Here is a 20,983-nt window from a genome sequence, read left to right on the forward strand (position 1 = left end):
CATCAGAAGAGGGGGAAGAGGAAATTGACATCAAAGGAACGTCACTATGTACCCTTTGACAACCCCAACTAGTCACAGACATCGATTTCCAATCCAGCACAGGATTGTGCACCTGTAACCATGGAAAACCCAGTACAACAACATCATGTAAATTATGCAACACCAGAAAACGGCAATCTTCCTGATGTGCTGGAGCCATGCACATAGTCAGCTGAGTCCAATACTGAGGTTTATTCTTGGCCAACGGTGTAAGATCAATACCCCTCAAGGGAATAGGACTCTGCAAAGGCTGCAAAGAAAAGCCACAGCGCCTGGCGAATTCTAAGTCCATTAAATTCAGAGCAGCGCCTGAATCCACAAATGCCATGACAGAAAAAGATGACAATGAGCAAATCAGGGTCACAGACAGGAGAAACTTAGGCTGTACAGTACTAATGGTAACAGATCTAGCGACCCTCTTAATACCTTTAGGGCAATCAGAAATAGCATGAGCAGAATCACCACAGTAAAAACACAGCCCATTCTGACGTCTGTATCCCCTCTGTTCCGCTCTAGTCAAAATCCTATCACATTGCATAGGCTCAGGTCTCTGCTCAGAGGACGCTGCCATATGGTGCACCACTTTGCGTTCGCGCAGGCGCCGATCAATCTGAATGGCCAGAGACATAGATTCGCTCAAACCAACAGGCGTGGGGAACCCCACCATAACATCCTTAAGGGCTTCAGAAAGACCCTTTCTGAAAATTGCTGCCAGAGCATCCTCATTCCATTTAGTGAGCACAGACCATTTTCTAAATTTCTGGCAGTATAATTCTGCCGCTTCCTGACCCTGACACAGGGCCAAAAGTGTTTTCTCAGCATGCTCTACAGAGTTAGGTTCGTCATACAATAATCCGAGCGATTGAAAAAATGCATCTACATTAAGCAATGCCGGATCCCCTGACTCAAGGGAGAATGCCCAGTCCTGAGGGTCACCACGCAGCAGAGAAATAACTATTTTAACTTGCTGAATGGGGTCACCAGAGGAACGGGGTTTCAGAGCAAAAAACAATTTGCAGTTATTTTTAAAGTTCAAAAACTTAGATCTATCCCCGTAAAACAAATCCGGAGTAGGAATTCTAGGCTCTAAGGCCGGAGTCTGAACAACATAATCTTGGATACTCTGTACTCTTGCAGCAAGCTGATCCACACGAGAAAACAACCCCTGAACATCCATGCCCGCATCCAAATCCTGAATCACCCAGAGATTAAGAGGAAGGAAAAAGACAAAACAGACTTAAGAAAAAAAAATGGCTCAGAACTCTTTTTCTTTTCCTTCTTTTGAGATGCATTCAGCTCATTTTTGGCCAGTTGTACTGTTATGGTCTGGTGATGTAGGAGCGACATGCAACTAGCTCTGAGCAGGTGGTAACTATACAGACCGCAGTTCCTGATCTTAACACAGACACTAGCAGTAGCCGTGGGATGTTCCTGTCACTCCCTGGACACCTCGTCACAGCCGGAGAACTAGCTACCCCTAAAGGTAGAAACAGGAAAGCTATCTTGCCTCAGAGAAAATCCCCAAAGGATAGGACAGCCCTCCACAAATAATGACTGTGAGAGGAGAAGGAAATGACATACGTAGTATGAAACAAGATTTAGCAAAGGAGGCCACTTCTAGCTAGATAGAATTAGTACAGGACAGAACACTGTGCGGTCAGTAATAAAAACTAGAAAAAGTCCACCGCAGAGAAATGCAAAAATCTCCACACCTGACTAAAGGTGTGGAGGGCAAACTCTGCTGCCCAGAGCTTCCAGCTTAGCTGAATAGGTTCATACTGATAAGCTGGACAAATGAGCAAAACATAGAAAGTGCTGAACAACAAAGTGAACTGCAAAAGGACAAGCAAGGACTTAGCTTTGCTGAACTGGTCAGAGTGTCAGGGAAATCCAAAGAGCCGTGACTCCAGGCTGGAAAAATTGACAACTGGCATTGAATGAGTGAACAGGCCAGACTAATATAGCTGAGCCAGAAAGACGATCAGTGAAAACAGCTGCTGATGCTAAATCCCAGAAGCAGCCATACCACTCAAAACCACAGGAGGGAGCCCAAGAACAGAATTCACAAAAATGCCACTTACAACCACCGGAGGGAGCCCAAGAGCGGAATTCACAACACCCGAGTAGTCCACAAGTTTCCCTCCCTGGGGCAGATAGTCCCACTGCCCCCATACAAGGCGATACTCACTGTCTCCCAACTTTGGTTTTGCCAACAAATTTCATATCTCCCTCCAGTATAGTCTGTAGTCACAGTTCACACTCCTCCAGATGACAGGTAACACAACCAAAGCCCATGTATCCAACAGAAACAGTCCTTAAGAAAGTTCGTCCAATCCAGTAAAGGGGTAAATTTGTGTGCCTGATACTGCGAGGTGCTGGTGTAACGGACTGTGAAAGGTCCCCAGTCCATTGGGAAATTTACTCTTTTGATAGGCGCTTAGCCTCAACCAGCAGCACTTGCATATTTTTCTGGGACTCCTTTGCCCTTACACTATCCGTATGCTCATACTTCTGGATTAAGCTACTTTATAATTAAGGCCCGGGAGGGTCGAAACGTCATTCAGTTTCTAGTCGCTTTTTGCCATTTGTATAATTTATTTTGCTCCCACTGATGTCTCGTTAATAAAACACCTTTTTGCATATTTACTCAAGAGCGTGTGGTGTATATTGACTCCTCCTCTAATCCAGTAGACAGATCCCTCAACCGGAGCTGGGGGAACCAGCCCAGCTAGCAACCGATCTCCAAACTCCATAGGCTATCCATCCATGGGCACCAGGACCTCAGCAATCAATCCTCACCCCTCGACGTCTCTCTCCCCACCCTCTTTAAGCAAGTGGATTATTGTTCACCCTCCCCTGGGATCACCCCTCTTCCCCCAAAGCTAACTGTGCATTGGTGGAGGTATGTTCCTCAGGAGAAACCCATCACCTGGGACTGCATGTGAGACCATCTGTGGTGACGGCTCCGCTGGGTCTACTATCCCCACCCACACAATGGGAAAAGTGACTGGGAGAACATTAGAATAATTGCTTTCCTTGATTAGCAATCTTGGGTCTGGCATTATGTATGCATAAGATCCAGCCTGCAAGTCTTCCTCTGCTTACTATCATTGAATGGAAACATTGATTCCTGAGGATGAACTGACGAGCGAGCAAATCTCTAATAAAACACAACAATAAGGTTGATCTAACAGGTGCTCCGTACTGGAAAAAGTCTGCATCCCTTAGAGCCATGGACTTCACTCTATGTGCATTGGTACCATAGTCTTTAGAATAAGGCCAGCTCCTCACATACTCTATGTTGGCATGGCTATAATAATCATAAACGACTTCAGGAGAAAACAAAAGTTATGCATGATAAAAATATAGTTTATACTAGAAAGTTACATTTTTTACAGTGAATTCTACAGTGATAAGTTCCTATACCTGCATGTCTGATGACTGAATCGCTTTCCTCTAAGGAAACATGTGTTTGGCGTTTCTACACATTCACATGCACATTTAATAGGATTCAACGGCTGGTGTTTTGGGCAGGTCTTTTTACACACACACTGGCACCTCTCTTCATCATACTCTTTGTTGGTTCCACAGGAAGATAAAAGAAGTTTATTTTTGCAGACGCATTGACAAGACGTTCGATCCAGCTTTTTATGAGGACCACAGCTTGAAGGCAACAAACCACCTTTACAGACACATTGACAGGTTTCTTCATCTAATTCCTTGTTTGGACCACAAACATCGTGGAAAGCTTCAGAGGAGTCTGTGAAAAAGAAAAACAAATATAAAGCTAATACACTAGCTCATTTTGCAAAATATAGCATTCAATATTAATTTTGCATTGAGAAAACCATTTTCCTAGATGACTGTATGAGCTACAGTAGATGTCATTCTCATCAGGGCGTCTACATGTGGTGCATCACCATTGAGGTGGAATGCCAATGAGTATTTGACAAACTGAGGGCAGGCATGCATGCATTATGGCTGGCTGACAAAATATAATGCCAACCACACGTGCACCTGCATGTAGTGATTTCACAGGAGCACTAAGACAAGTCTGTGTAGTCAAGAGGGTGTGGTTTGTGAAATGGCCACACTGTGAGCATGCTATTACACATTGCATGCATACCAACTTATGCTCCGGCTCATTTCTTTGGTTTTGCTCTGGTTTCTTGTACTTTGTACAAACCGAGAGTTGCCCCCCCTTTCTGAGCTAGTCATTTTATCTATTTAGCTTCCCATGGAAAAGTGTCTCAACAGTTGAGCCCCGTCATTCCCTGTCCTTATTCACATTTAGGTCAACTAACACAAAGTAAGGTTTCAATGCTACAGACAGAACAGGCCTGTCCTGATTGGGCATAGTTTGTCACGGTGGGGTGGCTTTTACACTTTTTTGATCAAAATAGTATAAGTAACATATGTTGTTTACATGTACTATTACTTATTAATTCAGGTGAACCTAAGCCCCAGTCTCGAGTCTTTTGCAGCCTCTCATAGATTTTCCTCCAGGATTTCCCTGTATTTAGCTCCATCCATCTTCTCATGAACTCTGACTAGCTTCCCTGTTCCTGCTGAATAAAATCATCCCCACAGCATGATGTTGTCACCACCATGCGTGATGGTAGGGATGTTGCTTTCATGTGCACTGTTATTTGTCTGCCAAACATAGCATTTTGTATTGAGCCCAAACAGTTCTACATTGTACCCATCTGACCAGAGCACCTTCTTCTATCTGTGTATCCTACATAGCATTTTGCAGACTGCAAATGGGACTTCTTATGGCTTGTTTTTAAAAATGGCTCTCTTCTTGCCATTACTTAAAAAGGCCAGATTTGAGGAGTATTGTTATGATCTGGTGGCCTAAGAGCAGCATGAGACGTACTCTGGAGAAGGTGGTACCTGTACTGACCGCAGACCCTGAACTTAACACCGCAACTAGAAGTAGCCGTGGAATGTACCTAGCGCTCCCTAGACATCTCGACACAGCCGGAGGACTAATTACCCCTAGAGATAGAAAAGGGAAAACTATCTTGCCTCAGAGAAAGTCCCCAAAGGATAGACAGCCCCCCACAAATATTGACTGCGAGAGGAGAAGGAAAAAACATACACAGACTGAAATGAGAATTTAGCAAAGGAGGCCACTTCTAGCTAAATAGAAAGGATAGGACAGAGTACTATGCGGTCAGTATTAAAACACTAGAAAATATCCACCACAGAAAATACAAAATCTCCACAGCTAACTAAAGATATGGAGGGTATATCTGCATCTCCAGAGATACCAGCTTGGCTAAACAAATCCTTATACAGACCAAGCTGGACAAGACAAAAACATGGAAAAGAACTGAACAATAAGGCCACACATGTGGACAGCAAAAATCAAGGCCAGAACTTATCTTTGTTGAAATGAACTGCAAAGCAGAAGAGACCAGGCAGGGATGTGAATCCTCCAGGAACAATGGACAACTGGCACTGACTAAAGGGTAAAGCAAGACTAAATAGCCCAGTCAAAATTGCAAAAAGTGAACACACCTGATAAATGCTGCGATTCAGATACAGCAGCGCTACCACTTACAACCACCGGAGGGAGCCCAAGAGCAGAATTCACAACAGTACCCCCCCTTGAGGAGGGGTCACCGAACCCTCACCAGAGCCCCCAGGCTGATCCGGACGAGCCAAATGAAAGGCACGAACCAAATCATCAGCATGAACATCGGAGGCAACAACCCAAGAATTATCCTCCTGGCCATAACCCTTCCATTTGACAAGATACTGAAGCTTCCGCCTCGAAAAACGAGAATCCAAAATCTTCTCAACCACATACTCCAACTCCCCATCAATCAACACCGGGGCAGGAGGATCAACAGAGGGAACAACGGGCACCACATATTTCCGCAACAAAGATCTATGAAAAACATTATGGATGGAAAAAGAGGCTGGAAGGGCCAAACGAAAAGACACTGGATTGATAATCTCAGAAATCCTATAAGGGCCAATAAACCGTGGCTTAAACTTAGGGGAAGAAACCTTCATAGGGACATGACGGGAAGACAACCAGACCAAATCCCCAACCCGAAGCTGGGAACCAACACACCGACGACGGTTAGCAAAACGCTGAGCCCCCTCCTGAGACAACACCAAATTGTCAACAACATGAGCCCAAATTTGCTGCAACCTGTCAACCACAGAGTCCACCCCAGGACAATCAGAAGGCTCAACCTGCCCCGAAGAAAAACGAGGATGAAAACCAGAGTTACAAAAGAAGGGTGAAACCAAGGTAGCAGAACTAACCCGATTATTAAGGGCAAACTCGGCCAATGGCAAGAAAGCCACCCAATCATCCTGATCAGCAGACACAAAGCATCTCAAATAAGTTTCCAAAGTCTGATTAGTTTGCTCGGTTTGGCCATTTGTCTGAGGATGAAATGCGGAAGAAAAAGACAAATCAATGCCCAGCCTAGCACAAAAGGCCCGCCAAAACCTAGAAACAAACTGGGAACCTCTGTCGGACACAATATTCTCCGGAATGCCATGCAAACGAACCACATGCTGAAAAAACAACGGAACCAAATCAGAAGAGGAAGGCAACTTAGGCAAAGGTACCAAATGAACCATCTTAGAAAACCGGTCACAAACCACCCAGATAACTGACATCCTCTGGGAAACCAGAAGATCCGAAATAAAATCCATAGAAATATGCATCCAAGGCCTCTCAGGGACCGGCAAGGGCAAAAGCAACCCACTAGCGCGGGAACAGCAAGGCTTGGCCCGCGCACAAGTCCCACAGGACTGCACAAAAGAACGCACATCCCGTGACAAAGAAGGCCACCAAAAGGACCTACCAACCAAATCTCTGGTACCAAAAATCCCAGGATGACCAGCTAACACAGAACAATGAACCTCCGAAATCACTTTACTAGTCCATCTGTCAGGAACAAACAATTTCCCCACTGGACAGTGGTCAGGTTTATCAGCCTGAAATTCCTGAAGAACCCGTCGTAAATCAGGGGAGATGGCAGAAAGAATCACCCTTTCCTTCAGAATACCGACTGGCTCAAGGACCCCAGGAGAATCAGGCAAAAAGCTCCTAGAGAGGGCATCAGCCTTAACATTCTTAGAACCCGGAAGATACGAGACCACAAAATCAAAACGGGAGAAAAACAGGGACCATCGGGCCTGTCTAGGATTCAGCCGTTTGGCAGACTCGAGATAAATCAGATTCTTATGATCGGTCAAGACCACAATATGGTGCTTGGCCCCCTGAAGCCACTGTCGCCACTCCTCAAATGCCCACATCATAGCCAACAACTCACGATTGCCGACATCATAATTGCGTTCCGCAGGCGAAAACTTTCGAGAAAAGAAGGCACATGGTTTCATCAAGGAACCATCAGAATTCCTCTGAGACAAAACGGCCCCTGCCCCAATCTCAGAAGCGTCAACCTCAACCTGAAAAGGAAGAGAAACATCCGGCTAACGCAACACAGGGGCAGAAGTAAATCGGCGTTTAAGCTCCTGAAAGGCAGAAACAGCCGCAGAGGACCAATTCGTCACATCAGCGCCTTTCTTCGTCAAATCGGTCAGGGGTTTAACCACACTGGAGAAGTTGGCAATGAAACGGCGATAAAAATTAGCAAAGCCCAAAAATTTCTGAAGGCTCTTCACGGATGTGGGCTGGATCCAATCATGAATGGCCTGAACCTTAACCGGATCCATTTCTATAGATGAGGGAGAAAAAATGAAGCCCAAAAAAGAAATCTTCTGTACTCCAAAGAGGCACTTAGACCCCTTCACAAACAAGGCATTATCACGAAGGATCTGAAATACCATCCTGACTTGTTTCACATGAGACTCCCAATCATCTGAAAAAATCAAAATATCATCCAAATATACAATCATGAATTTATCAAGATAATTCCGAAATATATCATGCATGAAGGACTGAAACACAGATGGAGCATTAGAGAGTCCGAATGGCATCACAAGGTATTCAAAATGGCCTTCGGGCGTATTAAATGCAGTTTTCCATTCGTCACCCTGCTTAATATGAACAAGATTATATGCCCCTCGAAGGTCAATTTTAGTAAACCAACTAGCCCCCTTAATCCTAGCAAACAGATCAGAAAGCAAAGGCAAAGGGTATTGGAATTTGACCGTGATCTTATTCAAGAGGCGATAATCAATACAGGGTCTCAAGGAGCCATCTTTTTTGCCAACAAAAAAAAACCCTGCTCCCAATGGTGAAGAAGATGGCCGAATATGCCCCTTCTCCAAGGACTCCTTAACATAGCTCCGCATGGCGGTATGTTCTGGCACAGACAGGTTGAAAAGTCGGCCCTTAGGGAACTTACAGCCTGGAATCAAGTCAATAGCACAATCACAGTCCCTATGCGGTGGAAGGGAACTGGACTTGGGCTCATTGAATACATCCTGGAAATCTGACAAAAACTCAGGAATTTCAGAAGAGGGGGAGGAGGCAATTGACATCAAAGGAACGTCACCATGAACCCACTGACAACCCCAACTAGTCACAGACATAGATTTCCAATCTAATACCGGATTATGCACCTGTAACCATGGGAAACCCAGCACAATAGCATCATGCAAATTATGCAACACCAGAAAACGACAATCTTCCTGATGGGCTGGCGCCATGCACATGGTCAGCTGTGTCCAAAACTGAGGTTTATTTTTAGCCAACGGTGTAGCATCAATGCCCCTCAAAGGAATAGGACTCTGCAAAGGCTGCAAGGGGAAACCACAACGTCTGGCAAATTCTAAGTCCATTAAGTTTAGAGCGGCGCCTGAATCCACAAATGCCATGACAGAAAATGACGATAATGAGCAGATCAGGGTCACAGATAACAGAAATTTAGGTTGTACAGTACTGATGGTAACAGAACTAGCGATTCTCTTGGTACGCTTAGGGCAATCAGAAATAACATGAGCCAAATCGCCGCAGTAAAAACACAACCTATTCTGATGTCTGAATCCTTGTCGTTCAGCTCTAGACACAATCCAATCACACTGCATAGGCTCAGGACTCTACTCGGAAGACAATGCCATAGTGTGCACAACTCTGCGCTCGCGCAAGCGCCGATCAATCTGAATGGCCAGAGACATAGAATCACTCAGACCAGCAGGCGTGGGGAACCCCACCATAACATCTTTAACGGATTCAGAAAGACCCTTTCTGAAGATTGCCGCTAAGGCATCCTCATTCCATTTAGTCAGTACAGACCATTTTCTAAACTTCTGGCAATATGATTCTGCCGCTTCTTGACCCTGAGACAGGGCCAACAAGGTCTTCTCAGCATGATCCTCTGAATTAGGTTCATCATACAATAACCCAAGCGCCTGAAAAAAGGTGTCTACATTAAGCAACGCCGGATTCCCAGGTTCCAGGGCAAATGCCCAATCCTGGGGGTCACCACGCAGCAGAGATATAACAATTCTAACCTGCTGGATGGGATCACCAGAGGAACGGGGTTTCAGAGCAAAAAACAGTTTACAGTTATTTTTAAAGCTCAGAAATTTGGACCTATCCCCAAAAAACAAATCAGGAGTTGGAATTCTAGGCTCTAAAACCGGAGTCTGAACGATATAATCGGAAATACCCTGTACTCTAGCAGCAAGTTGATCCACACGAGAAGCCAATCCCTGAACATCCATACCAGCGCCGAACTCCTGAGCCACCCAGAGGTAAAGAGGGAAGAAAAAAAAAAAACACAACAGACTACAGAAAAAAAAATGGCTCAGCACTTTCCTTCCCTTCTTCTGAGATGCGGTTAACTCATTGTTGGCCAGTTGTACTGTTATGATCTGGTGGCCTAAGAGCAGCATGAGACGTACTCTGGAGAAGGTGGTACCTGTACTGACCGCAGACCCTGAACTTAACACCGCAACTAGAAGTAGCCGTGGAATGTACCTAGCGCTCCCTAGACATCTCGACACAGCCGGAGGACTAATTACCCCTAGAGATAGAAAAGGGAAAACTATCTTGCCTGAGAGAAAATACCCAAAGGATAGACAGCCCCCCACAAATATTGACTGTGAGAGGAGAGGGAAAAAACATACACAGACTGAAATGAGAATTTAGCAAAGGAGGCCACTTCTAGCTAAATAGAAAGGATAGGACAGAGTACTATGCGGTCAGTATTAAAACACTAGAAAATAACCACCACAGAAAATACAAAATCTCCACAGCTAACTAAAGATATGGAGGGTATATCTGCATCTCCAGAGATACCAGCTTGGCTAAACAAATCCTTATACAGACCAAGCTGGACAAGACAAAAACATGGAAAAGAACTGAACAATAAGGCCACACATGTGGACAGCAAAAATCAAGGCCAGAACTTATCTTTGTTGAAATGAACTGCAAAGCAGAAGAGACCAGGCAGGGATGTGAATCCTCCAGGAACAATGGACAACTGGCACTGACTAAAGGGTGAAGCAAGACTAAATAGCCCAGTCAAAATTGCAAAAAGTGAACACACCTGATAAATGCTGCGATTCAGAGACAGCAGCGCTACCACTTACAACCACCGGAGGGAGCCCAAGAGCAGAATTCACAACAGAGTATATAGTTAATAGGTGTGGATCTCTGCTCCTGCAGAGTGACTGTGAGCCTCTTGGCTGCCTCTCTAATTAGTGCCCTCCTTGTTTGGGATGTCAGTTTAAGTATGCGGCCATGTCTTGGCAGGTTTGAAGATGTGTCATTATCCTTCCATTTTTGGGTATGAATTGAACAGCACTCAGTGAGATGCTCAGAGCTTGGGCTATTTTTTTACAATATAACCCTGCTTTACTTCTCCACAACTTTATCCCTCACCTGTCTTGTGTGTTCCTTGGTGTTCATGATGCTGTTTGATTCCAAACAAACCTCTGAGGCCTAATGCTGGGTTCAATTTACTAATTATTAATTAAAATAATTAGAAAACCATATATCATTTCCTTTACACATCACAAATATGTGCTATTTTGTGGGTACATGACATAAAATTCAAATAAAATACATTTAAGTTTGTGTGTAACATAAAAATGTGGAAATGTTCATAGGCTATGAATACTTTTTCAAGGCAGCGTAAATATGGTGCAAGTCATGAAAGACAATTTTTGGGGTACAAATTACTCCAGATTCCGGATGCATTTAGATTAAAAAATCTCTCAAACTGTGTCTCAGAGATTATATCAAGATGGAGGGGACACCAATGGGTAATCTTCAACAATGATCATTTAAAGGGAACCTGTCATGTAAAAAACGCTATTAACCTGTACTTATCGGGTGAACTGGAAGGTTAATAGCGTTCTGAACCTCCCTAGTGCCTGCACTTTGAGCCCCTTTGCCAAGAGGAAATTAACTTTATTCCTACTGGCAGCATTAGGTGTTAAGTTAGGGGCCCTAATGATGAGCAAGCTGTCAGTCAAGGTTGGGGATGTGGTGACAGCAACCGCTCTCTATACAAAGAGTGGTGACTGAACTCACACCAGTGTTGCTCCCGTAGCTGAATGCTGAACGCTGCTGGTGTGAATAAAGTTAATATCCTCCCAGAAACGAGGCTCTTAGTGCGACCACCAGGCAGGTTCAGAAGGCTATTAACCTGGAAATGAACCCTATACCTGCTTGTTAATAGCGTTTGTTTACGTGACAGGTTCCCTTTAAATCCCGGCACATAATTTTAAGTTTGAGATGTCATCTTATTCCCTAGACCACATATGCTAGATATGATCCAGGACCAACATTAGATTGATAGAAATTTGTTAGCTCTAAAGAGATGGATTGAAGACGCACAAAGAATCCGCTGACGTTAAGGACATTATAGGTTTGATCCAGCTTAGAAGTTGATGTAGTTAGTTTTTGGGTTCTATATCTTGCACAATACACTATGCAGTAATGTAATAAGTAAAGGGATAAAGATGAGTCTAGTGACAGATGCTCTAAGATCTGTAGAGGTGAAGTAATGAAATGTCATCAGATTCATAGAAATCCTATAACTGTAAATGGATGGATGGAAGACACACACAGATTCCTCTGACATCAAGCATATATGTTATTGTAATGGAGATCATATTGCACTGCTGTAATTTTCTTATCTTGATAATATAAGAAGTTGTCACACTGCGACATTATTCATAATAATGAATCCACAGAGCCCTAACATGATATTACGTCATTACTAATAAGTACAATTATCCCGTACAAGACATGATTTATGCAATACATAACTTATGAGCAAGAAAATGACCCTAGAGATCCTTAGAGATGTAGATAATAGGAACAAACAATTCATTAGATTCTGAGAGCATATTCTCCTAATGTGTTCCGCATGGGGGAAATCTCTTACCTGATCCCTCATGATACGATGAAATGTCATGATGCTGTATACATCTGCACAAATGGTTATTCCAAATATGGCTTCGGGGACAGGTCTTATTTGCTACTTGACAGCTGAAAAGAGATAAAGTAAAATGTTAAAATGTTATTTACTCTTATGAAAAAAGGTCACTGGATTAGGAGTTAGAAAAACATGGCTGAAACAGCACCACTCTTTCTACAGACTGTCTTTAGTATTGCAAGTTGGATGAATTCATAATATTTAAAGGGTAAAATAGTAAAGAAAAATATTGTCCTGGTGTAGTTCAGGATATAGTAATTTTTTAGTTCAATGTTACGTTAGTATTATTAAAATGTTTCTCAGTCCTCATTACACATTATTCTCTGGCCTATGCAGGTTATGCAGTTTTATGTTTGCCTTAACAGAGGACATTAATAAGGATGATGTCATTATGAATCTCTTTTAACCATAACGCAACAGACATCCATCAAATGATCAAAGTGCTATAAGGAGATCATTACAAAGGCAGGACGTATCATGTATTAGAGATGACTTATTAGAGATGTGCGGATCACGTGGTAGGAGGTTAAACTGCCTTTATGTTATAAACTGGACTTAATATTCCATGTTTGCTGGAGTAACCCTACTGAACTATAAAAGGTGTCCTCTCTGAAAAATAGGAGGTGAATCCTGAAAAAGTAATTACATTCAAAAATTGCAAAAAAGTCACAAGTAGCAAGAGTGTGACTACCAGCAATAAAACCTGAAAAATCTGTTTATTTCATCACCATAAATTGCAATAAGCAGACATTAATGTGCATCAGTCTGACAAGGGAGGTAAGAATAAAGAATACACATATTTTAAAGATTTATCATCCATCAATAATAAAAAATGATAACATTTTAGAAAGCCTTCAATCTCCCTAAAAACGTTTCCTAAGAATCATGATGTGAGGTGTGAGGAGACATTAAAGAGGTGGGCCACTACAATGTATATTGTGCACATCAATTTAAACCTTTCAAATAAGCCTTTTTACAAATTCCTTATGTTGACATATTTGCCTCTGATCGGCGCTATCGCTGCTTGTTCAGTCTCGATCACATGACCTCCGGCAGCAGCCGCCGTTGATGACACGTCAACTTCCGGACTCTGGAAGTTGACCTTGCATCATAGAGGCATAACCTAGTCTTACTCACTCCCCCTGATTGTCTGGGCTGTGGTCGGTGTTTCACCGCATGTTACAGCCGAGTATCCAGCGCACACTGTAGAATCTTTCCCTCTCTCCTCTGCTTGATGCTGTGCTGTGACGTGTGGTGAAACACTGCCCACGGCCCAGACAATCAGGCAGAGTGCATGAGACTGTGTCACGCCTCGGTGATGCAAGGTCAATTTTTAGAGTCCAGAAATTGACATGACATTACCGGGGGTCACGTGATCGGGACTGAGCAAGCAGCGATAGCGCCACTCACAGACAAATATGTCAACATACGGTGTTTGCAAAAAGACTTATTTGAAAGGCTTAAATCAATGTGCACAATATACATTGTTGTGGGCCACCTCTTTAATGGATGGTGAAATATACAGTATATCTATTCAACCATAAAATTCTCTTTTAAAAAGAGATGGTTAAGTCACGGTATGCACATTTTTAGCTATCCAAATGTAGCTCATATACCTGGACGCAGTAGCGTAGCTACGGGGGGGGCAGAGGGTGCAAGCGCCCCGGGCCGGGAGCTACACTACTCTAATGCTGTGCGCCGATACAGTTGCATTCTGTGGCAGAGCAGGGAGAATCGATCTCTCTGCTCTGCTGCCCAGCTGCTATGGGGCCCCTGAGCAGGCGCGGGGGGGGCCCCAATGCTAGCAGTGGGCCCCCTCCCATCATCGGAAGATCACCTGTACCGGCATTTAGCCGATACAGCTGATTGCATTGATGGGAGAAGGAGCGCTACGCTCCTTCTCCCATCATCCCCCCTCAGCGTCTGACGTCACCGACGCAGACACTGACAGAGGGCGCGATGACGTCACTAGTCGGCGCCCGCTGTCAGGAGATGAGCGGGGGCATAGAGCTGTGGAGGAAGAGAGGTGAGTATTTATTTGTTTTTTATGGGTGCTGCCTTATACTACAGGTGCTGCCTTATATTACAGGGTCTGCCTATAGGGGTACTGCGTTATACTACAGGATCTGCCTATAGGGGTACTGCATTATACTACAGGATCTGCCAATAGGGGGGCTGCCTTATAGTACATGATCTGCCTATAGGGGGGCTGCCTTATACTACAGGATCTGCCTATAGGGGGGCTGCCTTATATTACAAGATCCGCCTATAGGGGGGCTGCCTTATACTACAGGATCTGTCTATAGGGAGGCTGTCTTATATTACAGGATCTGCCTATAGTGCGGCTGTCTTATACTACAGGATCTGCACTATACAATCTATAGTAGGCCTATGGGGAGTGCATAATACTATATCGAGGCTGACGGGGAGTGCATTATACTACATTTAGGACTATCTGGTGCATTATACTATATGGAGGCTATCTAGGGGGCCATCATACAGTGTGGAGATTACAGTGCGGGCACCATCGTACAGTGTGGGGATTACAGTGAAGGGACATTATACTGTGTTGGAGCCATCAAACAGTTTGGAGGCTACCAAGGGGTCAGTATACTGTGTGGGTGGTAATAACAGTGAGGGGCATTATACTGTGTATAAGAGAGCATCATACTGTGTATAGGGGAGCTGTACAGGGGGAGACTCGGGACATTATTAAATGTAAAGTGGGCACTTATTGTTATAGGGGCACACAGGGCATTATTACTTTCTAGGGGGCAAAATATGGGCACTGTTTTCTAGGGCACTTGCACCCAGCATTACTATATTATAGAGGGATGCTTTAGAATTTAGAAGGCACAGAGAATCACACAGCAGGTGCAGTAATAGGGACACATACGGCAGCAGCGGCTCAGTATTGGGGTATCAGGTGCAGTAATAGGGACACATACGGCAGCAGCGGCTCAGTATTGGGGTATCAGGGGCAGTAATAGGGACACATATGGCAGCAGTGGCTCAGTATTGGGGTATTAGGTGCAGTAATAGGGACACATACGGCAGCAGTGGCTCAGCATTGGGGTATCAGGTGCAGTAATAGGGACACATACGGCAGCAGTGGCTCAGTATTGGGGTATCAGGTGCAGTACTAATCTCCTGATATCTTCCCTCACGTAATCTCCGGTCCTCCCAAGACCTCCTTCTCTCCTCCACTTTTATTAGCTCCTCACCCAACCGCCTCCAAGACTTCTCTCGAATATCACCCATCTTCTTGAATTCTTTGCCCCAACACGTCCGACTATCAACCACATTCGGATCCTTCAGACGGAACCTGAAAACCCACCTCTTCAGGAAAGCCTACAACCTGCACTGACCCCGCTGCCTCCTCACCACTACCAAAGTTACCGCCTCACCAACACCAGAGCTGCAGCAACCCTCAACCTATTGTCTCCTTTCCCACCATCCTGTAGAATGTAAGCCCGCAAGGGCAGGGTCCTCGCCCCTCTGTATCAGGCTGTAATTGTTAGTTTGCGTACTGTAAGCGATATCTGTAATTTGTATGTAACCCCTTCTCATGTACAGCACCATGGAATCAATGGTGCTATATAAATAAATAATAATAATAAAAGGGAAACATACGGCAGCAGCGGCTCAGTATTGGGGTATTAGGTGCAGTAATAGGGACACATACGGCAGCAGCGGCTCAGTATTGGGGTATCAGGGGCAGTAATAGGGACACATACGGCAGCAGCGGCTCAGTATTGGGGTATCAGGGGCAGTAATAGGGACACATACAGCAGCAGTGGCTCAGTATTGGGGTATCAGGTGCAGTAATAGGGACACATACAGCAGCAGAGGCTCAGCATTGGGGTATCAGGTTCAGTAATAAGGTCACATACAGCAGCAGCGGCTCAGTATTGGGGTATTAGGTGCAATAGTAGGGACACATATGGCAGCAGCGGCTCAGTATTGGGGTATTAGGTGCAGTAATAGGGACACATATGGCAGCAGTGGCTCAGTATTGGGGTATCAGGTGCAGTAATAGGGACACATACAGAAGAAGAGGCTCAGCATTGGGGTATCAGGTTCAGTAATAAGGACACATACGGCAGCAGCGGCTCAGTATTGGGGTATCAGCAGGATGAGGAGTTTGTGCAGGTTAGGAATAGATGGTGATGGCTGGAATGTGAAAAGTGAAACGTGTCTTTGTTGTATTCTCTGCAGCCGAGTCGTGGCTGGAAGAAGTTGTCATGTCGGTTTGGGCCACATGGAAAAGACGGGAAAAGTGAACGATTCCATCAGAAAGGACATCAGCGGTAAGTCACCATCTATAACTGTGCAGTGATCTCTTATATGTTCTGTAGGGCCGGTATCTACCACTGACCATATCGCGGTAATATCTATGTTGGTCTTTATATAGAGATTATCTTCAGTAACAGCGCGGTCATCTGCTGAGGTTCTCCTCCATTATTAGGGTGTGTCACCCAACTGTATTCAAGGTTACCTGGTTAGGGGCCCACTCAGAAGCTTCGCCCCCCTGAACCAAAACCCTAGCTGCGCCTCTGCCTGGAGGTGACAGATTCTAAGCTTTGCGGCTACAAAGATAATTATCAAGTTATGATACAGTCACTTACTAACAATCACCACTAGGTACATACCACTGATATGATAATGTTACCTCATTAATATTTGTTACACATTTCACACTGCATTCAGAGACAATGGATACGTTTATACGTAGTATACATAACTAATTGTATGCATTATTGCGGTTTCACTGAATTTTTTGCTAGTTCTTAACAGATATTTCAGAAAACAGTAAATCTCTCTTATATAGGACCTGTGACATACTGAAAATGAATTAGTTTATTAACCTATGAGCCACCAAAACAGCCCTAAAATAAGTACGTACAAGCTCTATATCATACATAACCTACAAATCAGCCCCAATAAAATGTATTGTCATGTAAAAAAATGATTTACTCATTATTAATTTATATACTAAAATTCCAAAATTCAGAAAAGTAATGAAAACTAAAGTTTTTCTTTCCTGCACTGAAGTTCAATCTGTTGAATGTATTTATCTAGTGAAATCCCCCGGTTACACCTTGTAGTGTCACAGTATAATGTGACACTCAGGTATGCAGCATTGACCAAACCAGCGCAGCTACAAACGCGCTTTATATGTAATGCACATTGAGGCATTTGTCTATAAATGCAGCATCAGCATAAATCAGTTCACACTTTAAACATTCTTTTATTATGCACAAAGTAACGTGAAAATCTCAAGAGCCACATGTATTAAGTGCTCCTGAAGCTGTGTGAGACTCTCCGGTCAATATCCCACATGTCGCTGCCCTGAATGAGCATCATTTTTCTCAAACTCAGCACAGATGTTCCGGACAGGAGTTTGTGATTGGCTGCAGAAGACGACAAGATTATGATTTAGCCTTTAATATGTAGATTGTGACTCTCCAGAGCTTCATATAAAGCAGTTGTTTCATAATTTCTATCAATTGGAAAAAGCTAAAATATAAGTTTAATGCTCTAGGGTTATCTGCAATGAAAGAAGGGATAATTTGTCACTGGACATTAGAATTATGGCCCGATCCATCAAAGCTTTCACTCTAGAATTATGGCACTTAAAAAACCTTTTGACAGAGTGATCAATGAGTGGAACAGGCTGCCACGAGAGGTGGTGAGTTCTCCTTCAATGGAAGTCTTCAATCAGAGGTTGGAGAGACATCTTTCTGAGATGGTTTGGTGAATCCTGCATTGAGCAGAGTTTGGACACGATGACCCTGAAGGTCTCTTCCGACTCTAACATTCTATGATTCTAAGATTTCTGACATCTCCATGCCAGTTTCTCCCGCCTCTGCTGGGGCAGGACGGGGTCATCAAGTTCATGATGAGTGGCATTATTCGCTATGTTACAAATCTTCCACCAGCAGGGGCTGGAGTAGGATTTGTGATGAGTCACAGACGGAGGTGTATGCCACTCGTCCAGTGCTACTGATTAATGAAGAAGTGTACGCTTCTTCATGAATTAGCAGCGCCTAACTACAGTACATCCCCTCATCAAGACTGGTATGAATAACTCCGATATTGATGAACCAGGCTCATAGTGCTGAGACTCCAATAGAGGAGCTCTGCACTGGAATATCAACTGAAATGCATTACAGGCAGCAACAGTCAAGAGTTTCACTGCAGCCAATCACAAGCTTCCTTCAAACTATCTGTGCTATTGTGAGCAGGTTCGCGGGATGCAGTGACAGACAAGAGGCAGAGCAATGGTTAACAAGTTTAATAACAGGGGAATACTCCACGCAGGGAGGTAATGGGTTAAACAAGGGATTAAACAGGATAAATGGCAAAGGATATTGTGAGGTGAAGAATAAAGGATTAGGTAATGACAGTTCCAGTTCCCTGCTGGGAACTCAATAGCGCCGGCAATGGCTGGCACGGTGTCTTTTCCAGGAAGGTCTTGTGTGCAAGAATGCCCCGTCTTCTGGCGGCAACAGTCGGTCTCCGGTAACTTCCGCTGAGCCTAGTCCATATACTGCAGTGGCTGACAAGGGTACGGGCCACAGTCCTATACGAGCCCAACGTGGCTCTGCAAACAGGGCCGGCTCCAGGTTTTTGAGGGCCCCGGGCGAAAGAGTCTCAGTGGGCCCCCCCCCCCCTTTAAAATATATCACGATTCATGATGCCCAGATACAGCAGAGAAATATAGGTATAGTACAATGCCAGATTTCACTTCTTACATGAGTGATAGCTATTGTAAATTCTGCAGTGTATATATACAGGGGAGAGGTACTGTGCAGTGTATATATACAGGAGGAGTGGTACTGTGCAGTGTATATATACAGGAGGAGTGGTACTGTGCAGTGTATATATACAGGAGGAGCGGTACTGTGCAGTGTATATATACAGGAGGAGAGGTACTGTGCGGTGTATATATACAGGAGGAGAGGTACTGTGCAGTGTATATATAGAGGGGAGTGGTACTGTGCAGTGTATATATACAGGAGGAGAGGTACTGTGCAGTGTATATATAGAGGGGAGTGGTACTGTGCAGTGTATATATACAGGAGGAGTGGTACTGTGCAGTGTATATATACAGGAGGAGTGGTACTGTGCAGTGTATATATACAGGAGGAGAGGTACTGTGCAGTGTATATATACAGGAGGAGCGGTACTGTGCAGTGTATATATACAGGAGGAGTGGTACTGTGCAGTGTATATATACAGGAGGAGTGGTACTGTGCGGTGTATATATAGAGGGGAGTGGTACTGTGCAGTGTATATATACAGGAGGAGTGGTACTGTGCAGTGTATATATACAGGAGGAGTGGTACTGTGCGGTGTATATATACAGGAGGAGTGGTACTGTGCAGTGTATATATACAGGAGGAGTGGTACTGTGCGGTGTATATATACAGGAGGAGTGGTACTGTGCAGTGTATATATACAGGAGGAGTGGTACTGTGCGGTGTATATATACAGGAGGAGTGGTACTGTGCAGTGTCTATATACAGGACAGGAGGAGTGGTACTGTGCAGTGTATATATACAGGAGGAGTGGTACTGTGCAGTGTATATATACAGGGGAGTGGTACTGTGCAGTGTATATATACAGGATGAGTGGTGCTATGCAGTGTATATATACAGGAGGAGTGGTACTGTGCAGTGTATATATACAGGAGGAGTGGTACTGTACAGTGTATATATACAGGAGGAGTGGTACTGTGCAGTGTATATATACAGGAGGAGTGGTACTGTACAGTGTATATATACAGGAGGAGAGGTACTGTGCAGTGTATATATACAGGACAGGAGGAGTGGTACTGTACAGTGTATATATACAGGAGGAGTGGTGCTATGCAGTGTATATATACAGGAGGAGTGGTACTGTACAGTGTATATATACAGGAGGAGAGGTACTGTGCAGTGTATATATACAGGACAGGAGGAGTGGTACTGTGCAGTGTATATATACAGGACAGGAGATATGGTAATGTGCAGTGTATATATACAGGACAGGAGGAGTGGTACTGTGCAGTGTATATATACAGGAGGAGTGGTGCTATGCAGTGTATATATACAGGAGGAGTGGTACTGTACAGTGTATATATACAGGAGGAGAGGTACTGTGCAGTGTATATATACAGGACAGGAGGAGTGGTACTGTGCAGTGTATATATACAGGACAGGAGATATGGTAATGTGCAGTGTATATATACAGGACAGGAGGAGTGGTACTGTGCAGTGTATATATACAGGAGGAGTGGTGCTATGCAGTGTATATATACAGGACAGGAGGAGTGGTACTGTGCAGTGTATATATACAGGACAGGAGATATGGTAATGTGCAGTGTATATATACAGGACAGGAGGAGTGGTACTGTGCAGTGTATATATACAGGAGGAGTGGTGCTATGCAGTGTATATATACAGGACAGGAGGAGTGGTACTGTGCAGTGTATATATACAGGACAGGAGATATGGTAATGTGCAGTGTATATATACAGGACAGGAGGAGTGGTACTGTGCAGTATA

At 44.2% G+C, this 20,983-nt stretch overlaps 1 protein-coding gene across 1 annotated transcript in view; it reads right to left on the reverse strand.

Annotated features, from left to right (window-relative positions):
* VEGFC (vascular endothelial growth factor C) overlaps positions 1-20,983 on the reverse strand; it is a 224,443-nt gene that overhangs the window by 13,484 nt on the left and 189,976 nt on the right. The window contains exons 5-6 of the mRNA XM_077279540.1: positions 12,381-12,484; positions 3,466-3,799 (exon numbers count right to left, since the gene is read on the reverse strand). Coding sequence (XP_077135655.1) covers positions 3,466-3,799; positions 12,381-12,484 — 438 coding nt within the window. The remainder of the gene's footprint in view (positions 1-3,465; positions 3,800-12,380; positions 12,485-20,983) is intronic.

This window comes from Ranitomeya variabilis, chromosome 1, assembly GCF_051348905.1.
Source record: "Ranitomeya variabilis isolate aRanVar5 chromosome 1, aRanVar5.hap1, whole genome shotgun sequence".
Lineage (NCBI taxonomy): Eukaryota > Metazoa > Chordata > Amphibia > Anura > Dendrobatidae > Ranitomeya > Ranitomeya variabilis.